The 19,609-nt window shown below is 50.0% G+C and overlaps 1 protein-coding gene across 1 annotated transcript in view; it reads right to left on the minus strand.

Moving 5' to 3' along the window:
* The window catches only part of ano10a (anoctamin 10a), an 84,851-nt gene extending 65,585 nt beyond the window's left edge, over positions 1-19,266 (minus strand). Inside the window, exons 1-3 of the mRNA XM_038810346.1 lie at positions 19,166-19,266; positions 5,792-5,944; positions 3,808-3,990 (exon numbers count right to left, since the gene is read on the minus strand). Of these exons, the coding sequence (XP_038666274.1) occupies positions 3,808-3,990; positions 5,792-5,930 (322 nt within the window). The 5' untranslated portion in view covers positions 5,931-5,944; positions 19,166-19,266. The remainder of the gene's footprint in view (positions 1-3,807; positions 3,991-5,791; positions 5,945-19,165) is intronic.
* Positions 19,267-19,609: the final 343 nt, after the last annotated feature.

Consider the following 19,609-nt stretch of genomic DNA (forward strand, 5'->3'; position numbering starts at 1 on the left):
AAAAGATTGGCCTAATGAAAGTTTTTTATTTAATCAGCGCGATTGATGCCTGTGCTAGCGTGGGTGGCAGTGCGCCCTTGGCCAGCGAGTCTGTGAACATCTCCCACAGGTGCGGGGCCAGTGCTGTCGCATATTTTTTGTAGAAGTCCGCCCGGAATCAGTTTGGTCCCGGTGCCTTCCCCGTCTGCATGGAGCTAATGCTGTCCATGATCTCTCCCAGTGCTAGTGGTGCTTCCAGGCCCTGTTTTCTGCCCTCCCCCACTTCTGGTATGTCCAGTCCATCAAGGAACCGTTTCATCCCGGCCTCCTCCATTGGGGGCTCTGAGGTGTACAGCCCTTGGTAAAAGGCCCTGAATGCCTTGTTGATCTTTTCTGGCTTTGTTTGTAATGCGCCTCTAGTATCCCTGATGTGCGCAATTTCTCTGGCGGCTGCCTGCTTTCTCAGCTGGTGTGCCAGCAGGCGGCTGGCTTTGCCTCCGTGTTTGTACAGGGTCCCACGTGCTTGGCAGAGTTGAAGCACTGCTTTCCTGGTGGAGAGCAGATCGAAGTTCCTTTGCAACTCTTTCCTCTCCGCCAGGAGGTCTACGGTCGAGGTGAACCTCCAGGGGTTCACCGCTCCCATCTGTTCCATAAAGTGACCGAGTTCCCTTGCCATGTTCCCCGTCTTGGGGTTCGATCTGTCAGTCGTTGGGTCCTGTACACAGTTGAAGTCCCCCCCCCCCCCTCCATGATTAGTCGGTGCGTTGCTATGTCAGTGATTTCTGCCATGGTCTTCTTAATGAAGCTCGGGTCGTCCCAGTTGGGCGCGTACACTTTAACTAGTACTACCGGTGCCCCATCCAGGGTCCCGCTAACCATAGCATACCGTCTCCCTGGGTCCGCAGCCGTCTTTGTCACCCTAAAAATCGTCCATTTGCTGACCAGTATTGCCACCCTCCTGGCCCTCGTCCCGTAACAGGAATGGTAAGTCTGTCCACCCAGCCATTTCTTACCCTCAGTCGGTCCTGCTCTCTCAGGTGCATCTCTTGAAGGAAGATTATGTCTGCCTTTATGTTTCTTAGGTGGCTGAGGACTCTGGATCTTTGTACTGGGCCGTTGAGTCCCCTTACGTTCCAGGTGACTATCCTGATGGGGAGCTTCTGTCCCCTCGCTCCTGTGAGATTAACCATATACACCTGGTGGACGCGCTCCTGCCCTCCGGGGTTCCCCCTTGTTAGGAGGCCATCCTGGATGGTCGCTGTCACTGCTCTCTCCATGCGGCCGGGCCCCTGTGCTCCGGGGCTTTCCCACGTCCAGGGGGCCCCCACCATGGTTGCCCGCTGTGCGGCCACCACGCGGGTAGCCCCCTTGGCCTAATGAAAGTTGAGGACCTGGTGGGAGGAGATGCTTTTGCTCATCTGATAGTGTCCAGTCCAACATAGTTGCTTTTGCATGAGTTTTGCCTGGATGCTTGTGAAGCTGGCTTCAAGAGGGACACGAGCAGTCGTTCCACAGTCCTTCCATTGAATCCAGAAAACGTGGCAGAGGCATTGCTGATGGAATTTCTTTAGTGCTCTTGTATCGCCGATACACAGTCCAGGTTTCACTACAGTACAGGTATGTGGTGGCGACAACTGATTTTACAATAGGACTTTTGTTTTTGTCTTTGTTGTCAAACACATGGTTTGTGGAAAGATGAGCTGGTGCAACTAATCCACTTCCATATCTCAACACTCGCCCCTCTCAAAAGACACTCGCCTCTCTCAAAAGACAACCATTGATGAGATCCAACACCTCTTAACAAAGCCCAAAATCTCTCCTTCAACATATATGGGTGAGATAGTTGATTGATCAGTTGTGAGTTGGGGTACGAGTTTTGTTTAGGCAACATTCAAGGACAGTCAGAGTCTCTGAATGCAGAATTGAAGAGATCATGAGTGTCTGGTAAATCTAGTGCAGAGTGGGTAACAATACTGTGGCATCCGTAAACTGTAGATCATGGGCATCTATGGAGGTCAATTTAGTTTTGGCATGGAGGCAACGGAGGTTGAAAAGTTTTCAATCTAGACAGTATTTAATACTCACATCAGACGACAGTTGATCTTTCATACGGCAAATAGAGACTGTCAGGTGGAATGTAAACAGCATGAAGCCTATCACACAGTCTTGCTTGACACTGGCCTGGATTTTGAAGGCGACTATTTCAAATCCCGTACTCAAAACAGGTGCCGTCGTATCATCATGAAGTGACTGGATTTTGATGAAGATTCTTGGATCTCCAAATCTTTTGCAGCGTAATCCAGGAGTCTCTCAATTTGTTGAGTCAAATACTTTGGTCAGATCAATGAATGGGACGTAATTAAAAGTTCTTGACAATTTTCTTGGATTTGAATACAGTAGACTCCTTGACATTTTCTTTTGCTTAATCTCTTATTTGGGATATTTGAAGTTTTAATTACATTAGCAAAGGAATTTTCTTTCCAGGTGTATTAGGAGAGATTAGTGGAAACCTGATAGGTAAATTGTGCAATTGGTAATTAAACAAACAGCAAAAAGAGAGAAATGGAAAGATAGACAGACATAGAACATAGAACACTACAGCGCAGTACGGGCCCTTCGGCCCTCGATGTTGCGCCGACCTGTGAAACCATCTGAAGCCTATCTGACCTACACTATTCCATTTTCATCCATATGTCTATCCAGTGACCACTTAAATGCCCTTAAAGTTGGCGAGTCTACTACTGTTGCAGGCAGGGCGTTCCACACCCCTACTACTCTCGGAGTAAAGAAACTGCCTCTGACATCTGTCCTATATCTATCACCCCTCAATTTAAAGCTATGTCCCCTCGTATTGGTCATCACCATCCGAGGAAAAAGACTCTCACTGTCCACCCTATCTAACCCTCTGACTATCTTATATGTCTCTATTAAGTCACCTCTCAGCCTTCTCCTCTCTAACGAAAACAACCTCAATTCCCTGAGCCTTTCCTCGTAAGACCTTCTCTCCATACCAGGCAACATCCTAGTAAATCTCCTCTGAACCCTTTCCAAAGCTTCCACATCCTTCCTATAATGTGGTGACCAGAACTGCACGCAGTACTCCAGGTGCGGCCGCACCAGAGTTATGTACAGCTGCAGCTGATATAGCATTTTTCATGATCACCGGACATCTCAGAGTGCTTTACAGACAATGAAGAACTTGTCTTGAACTCTAGCAGTATAGAAATTTACTGCCTAGACTTACAAGTAGTTTGGTGATTACAAATGGAGTTCAATAAGACTACAATGCATGCTCGACACATAAAATTATACTTCTATTTCTCAGCTTCAAAACAAAATGTCGAATGGAAGGAAGTCTGGCCTTGGATGAGGTGCAGCTGGTTCCAATAATTGCTGACTGTACTTGCAAAGAATTGACTGTTGTTCAGATCACTAAACAGCAGGGAAGTCTGCCATATTAGCAGAAATTGGCAAAACTTGCTCTTTTCTGTATCAACTCCCATCCACCTTTCATAATTCCACTATCCTGCTTCCTTTTCTGCTCTTGTACAAGGCATCTATTCTACATCAAATCCCAATCTCTGGCAGAAACGCCTCCCCTAAAAATAACTATTAAAGTGTTACATTTTATTAACCTATATCATTAATTAACAAACTGAATTCAAATGAATTAAAACCACCTGCAGTAACTGACAAGAGATATCAGAACCTGCCTGGATATTAAATATCTTGCTGTAAAATATGCTTCTGAAATCTTTGCTGTGGAAGAAATGCACTTCAACATTCCAAAATGTTTGTTACCAATGAAATACTTCATGAGAAACTTACTGGTAAAATGTTTGTAATCTTCCTTGTTGTGATAAGTAAAGACTCTTATTGATCCATCCTGATACTCCTTCAACAAACCCAAGCTTTCAGCTCCCAGCAGTAATCTTCTCCAAGAAGCTCCAATAAGGTATGTTTGGGGGTTTTTACCCTGGTCTGGCAAAGGTCTAATATTCAAATCAGCTCCTTTAAAATAAATAGGTACATCCTTTAATATATCACAGGCCTGAGGGCAAGCAGCCACCTATCTCTGATTCCATCAGCACGACTTTATTGGTGACTACGATAGGTGCAAGATGCTAATTCTGCTTTGATTTTAATGTAGAATTACATACACAGGCACAATACTGGCACAGCTCATACTGGCTGTGCATTCATTATACAGACAAGAGCACAATACCATGAAGCATGAAATGAATTTATATACAATTGCCAGGTCGCCCAAACAGTTACCTAGGCCAGTTAGATTTTTACAAAAGCAGGGAGATTTGCTAACTGATAATGAGGGCTGCCCTGGGATTTGGCAAAAAGAGGGATGGATCTCTGAAGGGTATAGCAGTATTTTGAATCCCGGGTACATAGGGAAAGGGGATCCTGGTAACACTAGGACATGCACTGGGACATGGGAAGGGTGATCTCAGGGTCGTTGAGGGCCGACTAATGCTGTGGCTTCAAGAAGCACGGGTAGAGTGGTCCAGGGGTCAGTGAGTGTGAAAAGGAGATCCCGAGGACCTCAGTAAAGGCATTTACCCAGACAGTCGCAAACTTTCCATTCCTCCTGTAAAACGTGATGCGTGCGGGTTTGAAGGCAGCGCGATAGCACAGTGGTTAGCACTGTTGCTTCGCAGCACCAGGGTCCCGGGTTCGATTCCCGGCTTGGGTCACTCTCTGTGCGGAGTCTGCATGTTCTCCCCGTGTCTGCGTGGGTTTCCTCCGGGTGCTCCGGTTTCCTCCCACAAGTCCCGAAAGACGTGCTGTTAGGTGAATTGGACATTTTGAATTCTCCCTCAGTGTACCCAAACAGGCGCCGGAATGTGGCGACTAGGGGCTTTTCACAGTAATTTCATTGCAGTGTTAATGTAAGCCTACTCGTGACACTAATAAAGATTATTATTATTCCCTCCACCACCCTTTTGATTCAACATAAAAGCAAAAGACTGCAGATGCTGGAAATCAGAAACAAAGACAGAGAATTCTGGAAATACTCAGGCAGTTTGTCAGCATTGGTTAGTGGGTCTGTTAACCAAGTTCATGGGCTTGAATTTAACTCTTGTGGATCAGTTCCGAGTGACTTAAGATCTCACCCAACATTTCAGGTCAATTCTGATGAAAGGTCGTCAATCCGAAATCTTACTCCTAACCCAAGTATTTCCAGCATTTTCTGTTTCTATTGCATTTATACAACACCCGTAACATCGTAAAAACCCACCAGGACATTGCACAGCAGCGATTATAAAACAAAATTTGACACCTCTGTTCCATTCCAACAAATAAACATTTTCTCTTTAACTTTTGCCACCGTGCTGCCCCTAACATTTTCTCTTTTAATAATAACTTGGTGATTTTTGTAGCTGTCTCACATTTTTTTCAGGGTTTTATGTTTTGAAATCCAAAAAGCACATTCCAGAGCAAAATTCCCTTCAGCTATGCAGTCTCACAATATACATTCGCTTATAGTAACTGAACAAATTAATCAATTCAGACCATATAATTTTTTATTTAAAAAAAAAATTTAGAGTACCCAATTAATTTTTTCAAATTAAGGGGCAATTTAGCATGTTCAATCCACCTACTCTGCACATCTTTGGGTTGTGGGGGCGAAACCCACGCAGACACGGGGAGAATGTGCAAACTTCACATGGACAGTGACCCAGAGCCAGGATCAAACCTGGGACCTCGGCGCTGTGAGACTGCAGTGCTAACCACTGCGCCACCGTGCTGCCCTTATTCAGACCATATAATAGATACACAAGTGCATCATACTCACCACCCTGGTGCTTTTTGCCTGTGATTTTTTGAACAAGCCATTCTATTGTCTCTTCCTGGGCATCTTTGGCAAGCTCTAATATCACTAGTGGTGTAAAAGTAAATTCATTATCCTCAGAAATGGAGCCGATTCTTTTCATCCTTGCAGCACTCTCTGAAACAGGTAGAAATGATGATAGAAAGGTTAACAGCACTGTTGCAGGTGGGCTGTGCTAACGAGGGTATGGTGTCGGGCAGAGCTCAGTACCAACTGTCAAAGCCAATCTTGCAAAGTCGTTGTGTGAGAGACTACATCTCCCCCACAAACAAACAATGCTGTGGGATCGCCCGTGTCCATCCGAGAGGACAGCCAGGGGCTTCGGTTTAATGTCTTATCTGAAAGACAGGGCAGCACTCCCTCGGCAAGGTAACCGGTGGGGTAGTGGGGATGTCACTGGACCCGCAACCCAGAGGCCCGGGCTGATGCTTTGGGGTGACTGGTTCAAGTCCCATCATCTGCAAGCGAAAGCTAGTCCCCAGTAATGGCAACCATAACAACTTATCTGATTTACTAAAGGAAGGAAATCTGCCATCTTCACCCGGTGTGACCCTTGCAAGACTTCAGATTCACAGAACCACATAGTATAGAAGAGGCCCTTTGGCCCATCAAGCCTGCACCAACAGAAAAAAACTACACTAATCCCACTTCCCAGCACTGGGCCCATAGCCGCGAATGTTATGACATTCCAAGTGCTCATGGCATGTACTTTTGAAAAGATTGTGAGGTGCCTCAACTACCCAGGCAGTGCATTCCAAATTCCCAACACCCTCTGGGTCAACGGTCTTTTCCTCAAATCCCCTCCTAGTCACCTTAAAATTATGTCCCCTTGTTACTGACCCAGAGCCGGGATCGAACCTGGGACCTTGGTGCCGTGAGGCAGCAGTGCTAAGCACTGCCCCTTAACTACCCTATTAACCTGTCCTGCCGCCTTCAGGGATTTGTGGACAAACGCCCGAGATCCCCGTGTTCCTCTGAGCTTCCTACTGTCCTGCCATTCATTGAGTTCTCCCTTGTCGTGTTACTCCTTCCAAAGTGCATCACCTCACACTTTTTAGGGTTAGATTCCATCGGCCACTGGTCTGCCCATCCGTCCAATCCATCTATATCCTCCTGTAACCCAAGACCACTTTCTTCACTGTCAACCACCCTGCCAATTTTGTGTCATCTGCAAACTGATTTATCATCCCCCCTCCACATGTTCTTCCATATCCTTTATATATATCACAAACATAAGGGACCCAGGACTGAGCCCTGTGGCATGTCACTGGACAGCGGCCTCCAGTCACACAAATAGCCTTCTACCACCACCTGTCGCCTATCACTCAGCCAATATTGGATCCAACTTGCCACCTTACCCTGCATTCCAGTTACTTTTTTCTTTATCAGTCTCCCATTTGGGACTTTGTCAAAGTGTTTGCTGAAATCCAGATAAACTACAACAACTGCACTACCCTCATCTACATACCTGGTCACCTCCTCAAAAAAATCCAATCAAATTTGTTAGGCATGACCTCCCTCTGACAAAGCCATGCTGACTGTCCCTGATCAAACCGAGCCTCTCCAAGTGGAGATTAATTTTGTCAATTAGTTTCCCTCCCACTGATGTGAAACTCTCTGGTCTGTAATTCCCTGGTTTACCTTTACATAGACATAGACATAGACCATACAGTGCAGAAGAAGGCCATTCGGCCCATCGAGTCTGCACCAACCCACTGAAGCCCTCACTTCCACCCTATCCCCAGATCCCAATAAGCCCTCCTAACCTTTTTGGTCACTAAGGGCAATATATCATGTCCAATCCGCCTAACCTGCACATCTTTGGACTGTGGGAGGAAACCGGAGCACCCGGAGGAACCCCACACAGACACGGGGAGAATATGCAGACTCCGCACAGATTGACCCAGCGGGGAACCAAACCTGGGACCCTGGCGCTGTGGAGCCACAGCGCTATCCACTTGTGCTACCTTTACCTCTTGAAAAGCGGAACATTAGCTATCCTCCAGTACTCTGGTACCTCCCCGATGGCCAGAGAAGAATTCAAACTTGGGGTCAGAGCCCCTGTAATTTCCTCCCTTGATCTCTTCTCGGCCTTTTGGCTAAGATCAAGCCAAGTCACACAGTATAAAGGTGAGCCAGCTTACAGTGCAGACTTTGTTTGCACTGAGTGCTGAATGTGGGTGCAGTTGAGTGCCATAGTGCGAGTTTGGTGACTGAGGGAGTTAGGTGAGGAGGGAGCAAGATGCTCCTTTCATTTTGTTTCCTATACTTCCTCAAAGAGCGTGAAGGGAGCCGGGAGTTTACCGAGAGTACAGCTGATTGGGAGCAGAGTCGGAGGGCGGAGTTCCAGTTGGTTCACAGCGCAGCTACATTCTGTAAGATCAGAGGGGATGGAGGCTAGGGCAGTTGCATGCTCCTCCTGTAGGATGTGGGTGGTGGGGGATACCACCAGTGTCCCCGCTGACTACACCTGCGGGAAGTGCACCCAACTCCAGCTCCTCAGAGACCGTGTTAGGGAACTGGAGCTGGATGAACTTCGGATGATCCGGGAGGCAGAGGGGGTGACAGAGAAGAGTTACAGAGAGGTAGCCACACCCAAGGTACAGGACAAGAGTAGCTGGGTTACAGTCAGGGGAAGGAAAACGAAAGGGCAGACAGTGCAGGGATCTCTCGTGGCCGTTCCCCTTCAAAACAAGTATACCATTTTGGACGCTGTGTGTGTGGGGGGGGGGGGGGGGGGGGGGGAGGGAGAAGAGAGAGAGAGAGAGAGAGAGAGAGAGAGAGAGAGAGAGAGAGAGAGAGAGAGAGAGGAGAGAGAGAGAGAGAGAGAGAGAGAGAGAGAGAGGAGGAGAGGAGAGATGACCAACCGGGGGAAGACCCTAGGGGCCAGGTCTCTGGCACTGAGGCTCAGAAGGGAAGAGGGGAGAATAGAAAAGCAATAGTGATAGGAGATTCAATGGTTAGGGGAATAGATAGGATATTCTGTGGTCGCGAACATGACTCCCAGAAGGTATGTTGCCTCCCGGGTGCCAGGGCCAGGGATGTCTCAGATCGAGTATACAGGATTCTTAAGGGGAAGGAGGAGCAACCAGAAGTCATGGTGCACATAGGGACCAACGACATAGCTAAGAAAAGGGATGAGGATCTAAAAAGTGATTTTAGGGAGTTAGGTTGGAAGCTAAAGAGCCAGGACACGCAGAGTAGTGATCTCAGGATTGCTACCGGTGCCACGTGCAAGTGAGGCAAGGAACAGAGAGCGAGTGCAGCTGAACACATGGCTACAGGGCTGGTACAGGAGGGAAAGCTTCCGATATGTGGATCATTAGGATATCTTCTGGGGAAGGTGGGACCTGTACATGAAGGACGGATTGCACCTAAACTGGAGGGGCATCAATATCCTGGGTGGGAGGTTTGCTAGAGCTGTTTGGGAGGGTTTAGTTTGGCAGGGGGATGGGAACCAGAGCTATGGATCAGAGGATACGGTAGCTGTTGAACCGGCAGAAATAGTATGCAGCAAATCTGTGAGGAAGGATAGACAGTTGATAGGGCAAAGTTGCACTCAGTGGAATGGGTTAAAGTGCATCTGTTTCAATGCAGGGAGTGTCAGGAATAAGGGAGATGAACTTAGAACTACGATGTTGTGACCATTAGGGAGACATGGATTTCAAAGGGGCAGGAATGGTTGGTGGATATTCCGGGGTTTAGATGTTTTCAGAAGAATAGGGAGGGAGGTAAAAGAGGAGGGGAAGTGGCACTGTTAATTAGGGAGTGCACCACAGCTGCAGAAAAGGAGGTAGTTGAGGAGGGTTTGTCTACTGGGTCAGTATGGGCGGAAGTCAGAAACAAGAAAGGAGCAGTCACTTTATTGGGAGTTTTCTATAGACCCCCCAATAGCAGCAGAGAGATGGAGGAACAGATTGGGTGGCAGATCTTGGAAAAGTGCAGAAGTAACAGAGTTGTTGTCATGGGTGACTTCAACTTCCCTAATATTGACTGGAACCTCCTTAGTGCAAATGGTTTGGATGGAGCAGATTTTGTCAGGCGTGTACAGGAAGGATTCCTGACTCAATATGTAGATAGGCCCACTAGGGGGGAGGCCATATTGGACTTGGTGCTCGGCAACAAACCAGGCCAGGTGTCAGATGTCTCGGTGGGAGAGCATTTCGGTGACAGTGATCACAACTCCTTGACCTTTACCACAGTCATGGAGAGGGATAGGAACAGACAGTATGGGAAGGTATTTAATTGGGGGAGGGGAAATTATACTGCTATTAGACAGGAGCTGAGGAGCATAAAGTGGAAACAATTGTTCTTGGGGAAATACACAACAGTAATGTGGGGGTTGCTTAAGGAGCACTTGCTGCGAGTGCTGGATAGTATTGTCCCACTGAGACGAGGAAGGAATGTGTAGAAGCCAGGTTGGTAAGGTGAAGAAGCCTTGGATGACAAGAGAAGTGGAGCTTCTAGTCTGGAGGAAGAAGGAAGCTTACATAAGGTTGAGAAAGCAAGGATCTGACTCTTCTCTAGAGGGTTACAAGGTAGCCAGGAAGGAACTCAAAAATGGACTGAGGAGAGCTAGAAGGGGGCATGAAATAGCCCTGTCGGGAAGGATTAGGGAAAACCCCAAGGCGTTCTACACTTATGTGAGAAATAAGACGATGATCAGAGTGAGAGTAGGGCCAATCAGGGATAGTGGAGGGAACTTGTGCCTAGAGTCTGAGGAGATGGGGAGGCCCTAAATGAATACTTTGCTTCAGTATTCACTGGAGAAAGGGACCTTGTTGCCCATGAGAACAGTGTGAACCAGGTTAATAGACTCGAACAGGTTGATATTAAGAAGGAGGACGTGCTGGAAATTTTGAAAAGCATCAGGATAGATAAGTCCCCTGGGCCTGACGGGATATACCCAAGGTTAATACGGGAAGCGAGGGAGGAGATTGCTGCGCGTTGGCAATGATCTTTGCGTCCTCATTCTCCACTGGAGTAGTACCGGATGATTGGAGGGAGGCGAATGTTGTTCCCCTGTTCAAGAAAGGGAATAGGGAAATCCCTGGGAATTACAGACCCATCAGTCTTACGTCTGTGGTGAGCAAAATATTGGAAAGGATTCTGAGAGATAGGATTTATGATTATTTAGAAAAACATAGTTTGATTAAAGATAGTCAGCATGGCTTTGTGAGAGGCAGGTCATGCCTCACAAGCCTCATTGAATTCTTTGAGGATGTGGCGAGACACATTGATGAAGGTCGGGCAGTGGATGTGATGTATATGGATTTCAGTAAGGCATTTGATAAGGTTCCCCATGGTAGGCTCATTCAGAAAGTCAGGGGACATGGGATACAGGGAAATCTGGCTGTCTGGATACAGAATTGGCTGGCCGAAAGAAGACAGTGAGTGGTAGTGGATGGAAAGTATTCCGCATAGAGGTCGGTGACCAGTGGTGTCCCGCAGAGATCTGTTCTGGGACCTCTGCTCTTTTTGGTTTTTATAAATGACTGGGATGATGAAGTGGAAGGGTGGGTTAGTAAGTTTGCCGATGACACGAAGGTTGGGGGAGTTGTAGATAGTGTTGAGGGTTGTTGCAGGTCATTGACAGGATGCACAGCTGGGCTGAGAAGTGGCAGATGGAGTTCAAGCTTGATAAATGTGAAGTGATTAATATAGAACATAGAACATAGAACAGTACAGCACAGAACAGGCCCTTCGGCCCTCAATGTTGTGCCGAGCAATGATCACCCTACTTAAACCCACGTAACCCGTAACCCAACAATCCCCCCATTAACCTTATACTACGGGCAATTTAGCATGGCCAATCCACCTAACCCGCACATCTTTGGACTGTGGGAGGAAACCGGAGCACCCGGAGGAAACCCACGCACACACGGGGAGGACGTGCAGACTCCACACAGACAGTGACCCAGCTGGGAATCGAACCTGGGACCCTGGAGCTGTGAAGCATTGATGCTAACCACCATGCTACCGTGAGGCCCCAAAATTTTTTGGAAGGTTGAATTTGAATGCTGAATACAGGGTTAAAGGCAGGATTCCTGGAAGTGTGGAGGAACAGAGGGATCTTGGGATCCACGTACATAGATCCCTCAAAGTTGCCACCCTGGTTGATGGAGTTGTTAAGAAGGCGTATGGTGTGTTGGCTTTCATTAACAGGGGGATTGAGTTTAAGAGCCGCGAGGTTTTGCTGCAGCTTTATGAAACCCTAATTAGACCACACTTGGAATATTGTGTCCAGTTCTGGTCGCCTCATTATAGGAAGGATGTGGATGCTTTGGAGAGGGTACAGAGGAGATTTACCAGGATGCTGCCTGGACTGGAGGGCATGTCTTATGATGAAAGGTTTTGGGAGCTAGAGCTTTTCTCACTAGAGTGAAGAAGGCAGAGAGGTGACTTGATAGAGGTGCACAAGGTGATGGGAGGCATGGATAGAGTGGATAGCCAGAGACTTTTCCCCAGGGTGGAAATGGCTGTCACGAGGGGACATAATTTTAAGGTGATTGGAGGAAGGTCTCGGGGAGATGTCAGAGGTAGGTTCTTTACACAGAGAGTGGTGGGTGTGTGGAATGCACTGCCAGCAGGAGTGGTGGAATCAGAGTCACAAGGGACATTTAAGCAACTCTTAGACATGCACATGGGTGGCAGTAAATTGAAGGGGTGCAGGTTAGGTTGATCTTAGATTAGGATAAATGGTCGGCACAACATCGTAGGCTGAAGGGCCTGTACTGTGCTGTACTGTTCTAAGCGTCAGGTCAAGCCTAAGATGGGGTACAATGCCTTTATTTGACAGCTTGGATCTTGTATGTCTCTCTTGTGAAGACCATGAATTGGATTCAATTGGAATTGGTTTTGGAGCAGGCAAGGAGTTGAGTTAAGGGCTTGCCCAGTCCACTCTGCACATTGGCTTTGTAACTTTAGGAATGGAGCCCACAGCAGCCTGAGATATAACTCATCTGAAGGAAGGATGTGTCTATTTTTAAGCCTGCTAAAATCTCCACTACCTCCTCACTCGCCATGCCAAACTGCTCAAGAACCTACCAGTCCCTCTGTCTTAATCCTGCACCCACATCCTCCTTCTCCAAAGTGAAGACATATGTGAAGTACTTGTTTAACACCCTACCAATGTTATTCAGCTTGATGCACAGATTACCCCCTTGGTCCCTAATGGGTCCTACTCTTTCCCTAGTTATCCTCTTCCCCTTGATATACATATGGAATAACTTGGGATTTTCACTCCCCCCCCCCCCCCCCCCCCCCTTCCCCGCCCCGGGCTGTTTCATGCCCCCTCTTTGCTCTCCTAATTGCTTTATTGAGTTTCTTCCTGCATTTTCTATACTCCATGACAGCCTCTGTTGATTTGCTTCCTTCGTACCGGTCAAAAGCAGTTTTTTCCTTCCTACCCAGTCCTGAATATTCCTAGACATTCAGGGTTCTCTGGACTTGTTGCTCCTACATTTCACCCTGAAGGGAACATGTTGGACTTGTATTCTTGCCAATTCCATTTTGAACACCCCCCCCCCCCCCCCCCAAAACACACACACATTCTTCCCAGAAGTGGCTGTTCCCAGATCCTGCTTTATTTTAATAAAATCAGCCTTCCCCCAATCCAAAACCCTTTTTAGCAGACCATCTTTTTCGTTTTCCATGACAGATTTAAAGTGTACTGTGTTATTGACGCTATCACCAAGATGCTCCCACACTGCTACCTTGACCACCTGTCCGGCTATGTTCCCCAGAACTAGGTCTAGCACTGCACCATCCCCTGCACCAGACCTTCAAGATATTGATATAAAAAGTTCTCCTGAATACACTTCAAGAAATCTGCTCCATCTAAACCCTTCACAATCTGACTATCCCAATTAATGTTGGGGAAGTTGAAATCCCCTAATATAATTACTCCAGTGTTGTTTTTACACACCTCAGTGAAATGTCTACATATCTGCACCTCTATTGCCCACTGACTATTTGGTGGTCTATAATATATTCCCAGCAATGTGACTCCCAGCAATGTGACCTTTTTATTCCTAAACTCTACCCACAAAGCCTTATGAGAACCTTCCACGGTATCATCCCTCCTTACTGCAGTGACAGACTGCTTCATTAATAATGCAACACCTCCTCCTCTGTGACACCCTCCCCTGTCCTGCCTGAATATCCTATACCCGGGAATGTTAAGCCGCCAGTCATTGCGATAGTTAAGAAGTGGGCTGTGGAGGAGAGGTCGGTTTGGGTGGAGGCAGCATCATGTAGGGGAACGGGTTTGAGGGCTTTGTTATTGGTGCCTTTGCCGTTCCTGCCAGCCAGGTATTCCATTAGCCCAGTGGTGGTGTCGGCTTTGAGTGTGTGGGGGTAGTGTAGGCAGCACTTGGCGTTATGTCGTCGTGGGCACCTATTCGTGATAACCATAGGTCTGTGCTGACGGGATTTGGTGTGAGGTTCCGGGGGTGGAGGCCGGCAGGGATTGATTATTTCAGTGGCCAGTTTATAGGGGGGAAACTTGCAGGGCTGGAGGAGTTGAAGGAATTGTACGAGTTGCCCAAGGGGAATGGTTTAAGGTACCTGCAGATTCGGGATTTCGTGAGGAGAGAGGTGAGGTCCTTCCCGAGGTTGCAGCCTCCGATGTTGCAAGAGGACGAGACGGGGAGAGGAAGGTGTCAGATATTAACAAGTAACTGATGGAAAGGGAGGGTGCCCTGGTGGAGGAGGTTAATCACAAATGGGAAGAGGGGTTTGGAGAGGTGGGGCCTGAGACATGGGCTGAGGCCTTGCGGAGGGTGAATGCGTTCTCATCGGGTGCCACGTTGAGCCTCATCCAGTTGAAGTGGTGCATCGGGCCCACATGACGGTGACGAGGATGAGCAGGTTTTTTGAGGGGGTGGAGTTTGGTTGTGGGTGGTGCGGGGTGGGCCACTTCCACATGATCTGGGCGTGTCCAAGATTGGGGTTCTGGCAGGAGTTCTCGGATGTGGGGGTGACCCCGAGTCCAGAGGTGGGGATATTTGGCGTGTCGGTAGACCCAGGAGTACGGGGCTGGGGGTGGGAGTGGGGAGGAGGTGGGGAGCAAAGAGGCCAACGAATTGCCTTTGCCTTCCTGATTTGCCGCAATTCCACCTGCAGTGGTGGGACTCAGAGCCGCTAAAGGCAGGGAGCGACCTGGCAGGATTCCTGTAGTTGGAGAAGATCATGTTCGCTCTGCGGGGGTTGGTAGAAGGATTCACCTGGAGGTGGAAACCATTCATCGACTTCTTCAAGGAGGATTGAGGGGTCAGCAAAGAAGGTGGAGGAGGTTTCAGGAGGGGGGTGTAAGGGAGTTAAAACAGGGAAGGCAGGACATGGATGGGGATCGGCCTAGGGGGCTGGAGGATTGGGGCAGTTTATTGGGTTGATGTGATGTTCTTCTGATGCTCTGTGGTTGTTCTTTTGATATTTTGTATATATAATAAAATTTGGGATAGGGGGATGGAGGGGGGAGGGAGAAGGGGGAGGGAGGGCGGGAGCGAGTCAGTGGGAATGGGATCAAATAGCAAAGAGGGGGTATTGTGAACTAAACAAGGCTGAAGATGACATGAGGAAAGTCAGGAAATGTCCGAGTTCTGTGCTGGGGCCTCAACCTTTTACATTGTATATAAATTACTTGAATGAAGGGACTGAAGATATGGTCGGTAAATTGCTGACAGCACAAAGCTAGCTAGGAAAGTAAATTGTGAAGAAGACGTAGGGAGGCTACAAAAAGACAGATAAAGTGAGTGGGTAAAAAGCTGTCAAATGGAGTATAACGTGAGCAACTGTGAAATTGTCCATTTTGGGAGAATAAAAAGAAGCTTAATACCCAAACGGTGAAGATTGCAGAGTTTGGAGGTGCAGAGGGATCTGGGTGGCCTCGCTGATGAATCACAAAAGGCTAGATTACAAGTACAGCAATTAATTAGGAAAGCAAATAGAATGTTATTGTTTATTGCGAGGGGAATTAATTACAAAAGTAGAAAGGCTATGCTTCAGTTGTACAGGATATTAGTGAGACCGCATCTCCATTTTGTACAGTATCGGTCTCCTTATTTAAAGATGCAAATGCGTTAGAAGCAGTTCAAAGAAGCTTTACTAGACTAATACCAGAAATGGGCGGCTTGTCTTACGAGGAAAGGTTGTTGAGGTTAGGTTTGTATCCACTGGAGTTCAGAAGAATAAGAGGCGATTTGATTGAAATCTAGGGATATTGACATGGTGGATGTGGCGAGGATGTTTACTCTTGTCAGAGAAGGTCACTATTTAACAATAAGGAGTCACCCACTGAAAACAGAGGCAAACATTTTTCTCTCAGAGAGTTGTGCGTCTTTGGAACTCTCTTCCAAAAAAATGGTGATGGACACAGACTCTTTGAATATTTTTAAGGCAGAGCTGGATAGGTTTGTGCTTAGCAAGGGGGTGAATTGTTACAGGGGGTGGCAGGACTATGGTGTCGAGGGAGGGAAGGACAGACAGTGAGTGGATGCCATTGAGTCATCATCATAAAGTCATTAGAATTTTACAGCTCATCGTGTCTGCACCAGCCATCAAACACCCATCTATTCTAAACCCATTTCTCAGCACTTGCATGTAGTCTTGTATGCTATCGCATTTCAAATGCTCATCTAAATGCTTCTTAAAATGTGAGGGTTCCCACCTCTACCACCCTTTCAGACAGTGAGTTCCAGATTCCCACCATCCTCCGAGTGAAAAAGTTTTTTCTCAAATCCCCCCTAAATCTCCTGCCCATTACCTTAAATCTATTTCAAGATAAAGACAGATAGTTTTTGAAGAATAAAGGAATAAAGGATTATGGTGTTCCAGCGGGAAAGTGGAGCGGAGTCCACAAAAGATCAGCCATGATCTCATTGAATGGTGGAGCAGGCTCGAGGGGCCAGATGGCCGACTCCTGCTCCGAGTTCTTATGCCCCCTGTTACTGACCCCTCCGCTAAGGTGGAAAATTACTGCCTATCTACCATATCTATGTCTATCATAATTTGTACATCTCAAGCAGTTCCCTCTCAGCCTAAGGAGGACAAGCCCGGCCTAACCAGCCTCTCTTCATAGCTGAAGTGCTCCAGCCCAGACAACATCCCGGTGAATCTCTTCTGCAACCAGTCCAGTACAATCACGTCCTTCCTATTGTGTGGCGACCAGAACTGTACACAGTACTCTTGCTGTGGCCTAACAAGTGTTTTATACAGTTTCATCATAACCTCTCTGCTATTATATCCTATCCTTTGGCTAATAAAGGCAAGTATCTCACTTCCCTTTTTAACCACCTTGACCAGCTGCCTTTCAGGGGTCGTTGGACATCCACTCCCACCCCCCCCCCCCCCCCCCCCCCCCCCCCCTCCGAGGTGCCCCTGGTCCTCTGTACTTCCTAGCATCCTACTGTTCATTGGGTTCCCTTGCGCTGTTAGTTGAGGATTTGTGTGCACCCTGGGACACTGCATGATGTTAAAGGTGCTATATCAATTTAAGTGGTTGTTGTTTTGGGTTGTTGCTCTGACATGGCAGCAGTGGGAAGCTGGCCCCCGTGCCACGGGGATAGGCTGGGCTCTGATTTGAGGGATGCCCACAACACCCCCTAATCCCCAGGGTCACACCTGATTTTGCAGAAACCACTCCCCCACAAAGAAAAGTGCACAGAAAGATCCCACAGCCCCATTTGGTACCTCGGGCCAACGTTTCCCCAACCACAAAGCTCCGGCCATCCCATCCCAGTGCCCATCCCATTCCACTGCCCAGCCCAGTGCCCAGCACCCAGCCCAGCCCATCCCAGTGCCCAACCCAGTGCCCAGCCCATCCCAGTGCCCATCCCAGTGTCCAGCCCATTCGAGTGCCCAGCCCAGTGCCCAGCGCCCAGCCCAGTGCCCAGCCCAGCGCCCATCCGTGTCCTGCCCATCCCAGTGCCTAGCAAAATGCCCATCCCAGTGCCCAGCCCAGTGTCCATCCGTGTCCATCCCAGTGTCCATCCCAGTGCCCAGCCCATCCCAGTGCCCAGTCGTGCCCAGCACCCAGCCCAGCCCAGTGCCCAACCCAGTGCCCAGCCCATCCCAGTGCCCAGCCCATTCCACTGCCCAGCCCAGTGCCCAGCACCCAGCCCAGCCCAGTGCCCAACCCAGTGCCCAGCCCATCCCAGTGCCCATCCCAGTGTCCAGCCCATTCGAGTGCCCAGCCCAGTGCCCAGCGCCCAGCCCAGCGCCCATCCGTGTCCTGCCCATCCCAGTGCCTAGCAAAATGCCCATCCCAGTGCCCAGCCCAGTGTCCATCCGTGTCCATCCCAGTGTCCATCCCAGTGCCCAGCACCCAGTGTCCATCCCAGTGCCCAGCCCAGTATCCATCCCAGTGCCCAGTACCCAGCCGTGTCCATCCCAGTGCCCATCCGTGTCCATCCCAGTGCCCAGCACCCATCCGTGTCCAGCCCATTGTCCATCCCAGCGCCCAGCCCAGTGCCCAGCCCAGTCCAGCCCCCAGCCCAGTGCCCAGTCAGCTCAGTGTCCATCCCCCAGCCCAGTGTCCATCCCCCAGCCCAGTGTCCACCCCCCAGCCCAGTGTCCAGCCAGCCCAGCCAGCCCAGTGCCCTGCCAGCCGTGTCCAGCCCAGTGCCCAGCCAACCGAGCCCCCAGCCCAGTGTCCATCCCAGCCCCCAGCCCAGTGCCCAGCCCATCCCAGTGTCCAGCCCCCAGCCCAGTGTCCAGCCCCCAGCCCAGTGTCCAGCCCCCAGCCCAGTGTCCAGCCCCCAGCTCAGTGCCCAGCCAGCCCAGTGTCCATCCCCCAGCCCAGTGTCCAGCCCCCAGCCCAGCCCCCAGCCCAGTGTCCAGCCCCCAGCCCAGTGCCCATCCCCCAGCCTAGTGTCCAGCCCAGTGTCCAGCCAGCCCAGCCCCCAGCCCAGTGCCCAGCCAGCTCAGTGTCCATCCCCCAGCCCAGTGTCCATCCCCCAGCCCAGTGTCCAGCCAGCCCAGGCCCCAGCCCAGCGCCCAGCCAGCCCAGTGCTCAGCCCCCAGCCCAGCCCCCAACCCCCAACCCAGTGTCCAGCCCCCAGCTCAGTGCCCAGCTAACCCCCAGCCCAGCAGCCAGCTCAGCCCCCAGCCCAGTGTCCAGCCCCCAGCCCATGCCCAGCCCAGTGCCCAGTCAGCCCAGCCCCCAGCCAAGCCAGCTCAGTGCCCAGCCCCCAGGGCCTGGGCTGCAGTGTCTCCCTGGGCTGGGGGTGCATACCCATCGGTGGGAGCAGCAGAACCGGAGCCCCAGGCCTCGGTCCAACCTGCCTTTCCCCACAGGCTGCACCGACTCTCCGCTCCCTCCCTGCCCTCCTTACTCACCGGCTCCCCCGAGGCCTCTCACCCTCAGCCGCCGCCTCTGACACACACCCGGGAGGGCGGGCGCCTGGTCCAGCTGTCAGTCAACCCGCCGCCCCGCCCCGCCCCGCCCCGCCCGTCACTCGCCCCGCCCCTCGCCCGTCACTCGTCCCGCCCCTAGCGTCACTCGCCCCGCCCGTCACTCGCGTCACTCGCCCCGCCCCTACCGTCACTCGCCAAGCCCCGCCCCCTCCCAACCCAGGTTGCCTGGCAACCGCTCCCTGCGCCCTGCCACCTCCCGGCGCTGCAGCCAATGCGCAGACTCGGATTGTTGCCCCAAACCCCCCAACCCCCAACTCTTAACCTCAACCCCCAACCTCTAACCCCCCAGCCCGACTCCCCGAACAGGCGCCGGAATGTGGCGACTAGGGGCTTTTCGCAGTAACTTCATTTGAAGCCTACTTCTGA

This window comes from Scyliorhinus canicula, chromosome 10, assembly GCF_902713615.1.
Source record: "Scyliorhinus canicula chromosome 10, sScyCan1.1, whole genome shotgun sequence".
Taxonomy (NCBI): domain Eukaryota; kingdom Metazoa; phylum Chordata; class Chondrichthyes; order Carcharhiniformes; family Scyliorhinidae; genus Scyliorhinus; species Scyliorhinus canicula.